At 46.9% G+C, this 5377-nt stretch overlaps 1 protein-coding gene across 1 annotated transcript; it reads right to left on the bottom strand.

Moving 5' to 3' along the window:
* Window positions 1-2015: 2015 nt before the first annotated feature.
* Window positions 2016-4461, bottom strand: LOC308424759 (preferentially expressed antigen in melanoma-like protein 1; the record flags this gene model as incomplete). Its single annotated transcript, XM_080921918.1, has 3 exons — window positions 2016-2532; window positions 3300-3866; window positions 4169-4461. 3 exons carry the CDS (start codon window positions 4459-4461, stop codon window positions 2016-2018), a joined length of 1377 nt encoding a protein of 458 aa, XP_080778044.1.
* Window positions 4462-5377: the final 916 nt, after the last annotated feature.

The following is a 5377-nucleotide window of genomic DNA, read 5'->3' as shown; positions in this document are numbered from 1 at the left end:
CAGGAGGGTTGCAAGTTCAAGGCCTGCCTAGAATAGAGTTCAGTCTAGACTCTTCTCAATGTAAAGCTGAAGAGACTCTTGCCTCAAGTAGTTGGAAGTTCACTGGGCCTGGCTAGCCATGAGATGGCTCAGTGGTTCAGAGCACTTGCGCTCTTACAGAAGCTCTGGATTCGATTCCCAGCACTCACATGGGGGCTCACAACTACCTGTAACTCCAGCTTCAGAGAATGACACCCTTTTCTGACCTCTCCATGCACTGCATTGCCCATGACACACATGCAGATAAGCAGGTAAAATACTCATACATGTTTGGAGTCTGCTCTTCAGAAACAGATAGTCTTTAGATAACATCAGAATTTATTGAACAACAAATCAACATGCTACACACAAGTTTGTTGCCCAGAATCCATTAAGCACTGAACATAGCCACTAATAATTCAAACTTTCTTTATGATCTTAACCACACATTGCACTATAGGAAATGATATGTAGGTAACAATACAACTAGGACAAGATGAAAGAATTGGAGATGCCAGGCCTTTAATCCCAGCAGTGGGAAGCAGAGGCAGCCCATGGATCTCTGTGAGTTGAGTCTGGCCTGGTTATACAGAAAGTTCCGGGTTGGGGGGGGGATTAAAGAGGCAGACTGTGGATGTAGCTCAGTGGGTAGAAAGCTTGCAAGCAAGATGGTATAGGTTTGGACCAGAGTTGGCTCTGTAGATAAAGGAACTGACTTATCAGATCAATTCCCAAGTCCTATATGGTAGGAGTACCAACTCCTACAAGTTGTCGACCCCCACATGTACCAATGTACATGTAAACAGATACTATATAAATGAAAACTTTGGGTCAAATCCCCAGCAAAAGCATAAAACTTGATGTGATGCTTACACACAATCCTAACAATCAGGAGGTAGGGATGTATCATCTGTATACAGAGACCATCTCTCAAAGGGGGGGGGGGATCAGTCATAGATGCATGAGCCTGTAACTCCAGCACAGAGACTGGCAAACCCATGGGAGCCCTCTAGCCAATAGGTCTAAGGGAACAATCAAGCTTCTGGTTCCATGAGAGCCTTGTCAAGGGAATGTGAGCAAGATAGAAACTGGCCATTTAACCACAGCCTCATTTGTAGACACATTAACCACGGAAAAATCAAAGAGGTCCAGTTGTGGGGGTGGTCAGGTTTTTGTCCTGCTACGGTTTGTCTACTTGTCCATATGTTCCTGGTTCAATTTGCTAAGCTCAGAGGTGGCATTTTAGGAGAATAAATATGTAATAGTGTCTGTCACAGTGATGCTGGGTACTGGCTGACTCAACAAGACACTCAGCCTCAGCAGTACAAACCAATTTTTCAATTATTTTAGATTTACGTGTCTGAGTGTTCCACCTGCATGTATGCACTATGCACCACATATCCCCTGTAAGTAGGTCTGAATGACTATGAACCATGTGAATGTGGGGAATCAAACCTAGGTACCCTACAAAAGCATCAAGTGCTCTCAACTAAGCCATCTCTCCAGACCCAAAAACTGCTACTGTAAAAAATGTTAATGTTTGACTAGAAAGACAAGGCACAACCACAGTATTAAAGGAGCTACAGGGGGCTGGGGCTGGTGCTATAAGCCTATACTCAGAAGGTAAAAGTAGAAGAGTCAGGAGTTCAAGTTCGTTCCTAGTAGTCATAGGACTAATCATCCAGGTAGGACTGATGGTCCCGTTTTTTTTTTTTTTACCAGAAAACTAGGCTGGAGGAATGCCCTTTTGTACCTGTCCAAACAGAACCCACTCCCATGACATCTGTCAGTGTGCTTCACACTCCCTATGTCAAAAACTGTGCTCTATCGTCAACTTTCTCTTCCCGCTCACAAGAACAGCAGTCTAAAACCATGTGCTGTGCATACTCTGACCAGACACCTGTGTGCTGCCCTCCACCTCCCAGTGTCCACAGGAGAGCTTAAATCTGCATCTCGTTACACAGATATCCAACAAGTCCCAACACATTAAAGGGATATCACAACACATATTCTCCAGAGCAGATAGCGTAAAACAAGACCTGTTCTTGCTGCCCAGTAGTCCTCTCCACATCTACAAACACAATCTGAGGCTGAGATGTACCTTCCAAGTCCAGACCACTGGGTTGATCACAGCTTGGGATAAAGCCTATCTTTGACCCCTGGGATTTCTGCTTGACAACGTTATATGCCAGTTCCCTCAGGATAGGCATGGAGATACAGTTCCCATGGAAATTAAACTTGGTGAGCTGTGTACAGCATCTCAGGGCAGGTAGGATGGCACTAAGTTGGGATTCCATCATTTGACAGCCCTCCAAATCCAGGGACATCAGGGTAGACGCAGATTTTAGTAACAGAACGCGCAGGGGCTCTGGGCTCAAATGGGTCAGTTTGACGCATTTCAAATTCAGGTGTTTTAGCTGACTTGTGCACTGGAACTCAGATATGTGGATCCAGTCTGATTTTGAGAGATTACAATCAATCACTGACAGGGTCTCTAAGGGTGTCTTCAGCCACCTAAAAAAAAGAAAAAGAAGAAAAGAAACAAGAAGGCATTTCTGGGAATATGCATGTGGTTAAAGATCTTCCCAATCAATCACAGGATTAAAGTCAGTACCCATGATATTCCATGATAGAGACTGCCCACTCGAATCTGTACTGAGGCCCATCACCATCACTGTAGGAACAACTCAATTCAAGACTACAGTTCCTCTCTACAGATGAAAGACCAGCCCAGGCAGAACGTCCCATTTCCCATCTCCTCACCCTCTGCTTGAGGTCAAAACCCACACAGGGTATGGCAGTATATACCTGTGATATGATACCACTAGGGACCTGACACAGGAGGATTGTGGGAAGTACAAGCCAACTGTACTTTCCCAGTCTGGACTACATCTAAATAAATGTAGTGTTGGCCTCATCTAAAAAAACCCCGTGACAGGGACTGTACAGATATACAGTACATCTTCAGTGTCCTCCTTTTCCCTTTTCCAGTTTCCCTTAGACACTTGCTAAGAAAGAACTCAGAACCCATTCTCACTTGCTCTCGTTACTGAGAAGGTTCCTAGCATGATACGCCCTTTCCAGACCATCAACTCCAGCTTGGCCCTGCTCCTTCAAATTACTGGCTGTGTGACCACCTCTCCAGAACAGCAGACATGCCCTGATACTTAATGCCTTGGTAATGCCAATCTCCCAGTAGCTGCAGAAAGCACATGCCCACTAATGCCTAAAGGGCAAGGCTTCACTTTATCCTGATGAGAAACCTGACCGTCCCTCCTTACCAGAATAGCTCATCCAGATGACCCTCCAGGAAGAAGACAGTATCCAGATGCAGGATCTGGAGGCATTTCAGTTTGAGGAACTGAGAGGTGAACTGGGTGATAACCTGCTGCTTCTCCACTGGGGTCATAGAGAAGGCCTGCCAGAGGTGAGAGAGAATGAGGCAGCGCAGGTTCCTCATACGGCCCAGGTAAGGGGCGAAGTTAAGCAGGCAGATGGGATTACTGATGCAGTACACACGCAGTTCCTGGATGGAGTCCAGATCTAAAATCTCCAAGAGTTTTCTGTGGTAGTAAATGGACATAGCCCACATCTGCAGCTTGCTACAGCACAACCTCACCAAACCATTCCTGTTTTCCACCCACTGAACGAGGAAGGACTCTGTGGAATCTAGTGGGCTTTCCTTGAGGACCAGGTCTATCAGCACCTTCAATGGCTGTTTCACCTCTGTTCCTGAATGGCCCACCACTGCTGGATTCTCACTCCAACCAGCAGCCCCGAACACAGGCAACCTGTTCCACAGCTTCAAAGGCATAACCCGTAAATCCAGCACACGCAGCTTGCACCTCCTGTGGGTAAAACAGAAGAGTCTCAGCACCTAGGCACTAACCACGTTCTGGCTCCCATGCCTTTGACCATGGATCCAGTCCAGTCCCTTTGAGAAGCAGGGGCAGAGTCCTTCAGCCACTGCTGACGCGTGAATCCTGTACACTCCACAGCCCTTTCCCAGATGGCTCAGCAATGGCTGAAGCCCTTGTAGGTCTCCACACTGGGGCCATCAGAAGCCTCCATCCCATTCCATGTCTCCCTTCTCTCCCCCATTCTACCTTACCCCAACTGTCTCTGTTTATCCCCTCTGGGTATCACTCACCTGTGGGAAACTTTCTGGGAAAGCAAGGCATCAAACCCATACAGGATAATCTCTAAGATTCTCCTGTAGGCAGTCTTCCTACTGATCATGGCCCCTAGTGGAAGACAGGGGAAGGGCCAAGCCTGCACCATCGCCTTTATGATCCCAACATATCTATTTCTGCAGGCCTTTTTGAACAGTGATGGGAAGAAAAGTGAGGGTAAGTCATCCAGAGCAGAGATGGCCAAGGCCTGGTTCTTCAGCAGGCTGTCCTCTGCCAGCTCCTGGAGTGTGGGTGAGGTCTTGCAGCTCATCCTGATGGATCTCCGGGAGGAGGATTCCTGGGACAACAGTTAGAAAAAGATGTAAGTGCTGAGATTCTCCTCACCCATGACAGGAGCTAAGTCAGGACCACAGTCACTGCTCCAAGAGTGGCAGAGCTCAATTTAGCTCCTTCCACTCAGTGCTACACTGACCACAACACCATCCCATTCCCTTTTGGCCCCAGGACTATGGTCTCATACCCATAGCCACAGTACACCTTATTACCATCCATTTCCAGTTTGGGAATGGATTCCAGTCCCAGCAGTCCTGTGCTGGGAGTCCTGTGCATTCTAGAAGTTAAGCCCAGCTCCCTGAGGGAAATGTGTCATTCAAAACTATGTGAAGCAGCAGGGGGTGGAAATGGCCCACCCCAGCACTCAGGAAGCAGAAATGTACAGAGTTGGGGGTCAGCTTTGTGGGCCCGGGGTTGGGAGATTAGAAAGAAGGAAATTATGCTAAGAATGCATTGTTCATGGGCCAGCACTTAGAAGGTAGAAGAATATCAGGGGTTCAAGCCCTGCCTCAGCCACATAGCAAACTATGTTAGTCTGTCTTACACAAAAAATTGTAATCTCTGTCTCCAACCCAGAGCGTTCTTAGAATATAATTCAAGGATATGCAAACCAAACACAAAACTCAGAGTCAGAGGAATCTCATGAGTTTGAGGCCAACCAGGGCTATATAATAACACTATCTCAAAAAGACAAATAACTCATAAATAGAAGACATTATGAATCCATAGCCAGTTTCAGGAACAATGAAGAGTAAGGCTGCAGCACCTTCTCTAATGCCTTCACTCAGGCATCTTGTGGTCTGGCTGACAACTCTTTTTTTGGGGGGAGGGGGGAGTATCAGATGGGCAGGGTTTTTACTATGTAGCCTAAGGAGCCTGGAAAGATAGCCAAC

The sequence above is a fragment of the Micromys minutus genome, assembly GCF_963924665.1.
Source record: "Micromys minutus genome assembly, chromosome: 9".
NCBI classification, from domain to species: Eukaryota; Metazoa; Chordata; class Mammalia; order Rodentia; family Muridae; genus Micromys; species Micromys minutus.
The sequence above is the reverse complement of the archived record's forward strand: the minus strand, read 5'-3'. Positions and strand labels throughout refer to the sequence as shown.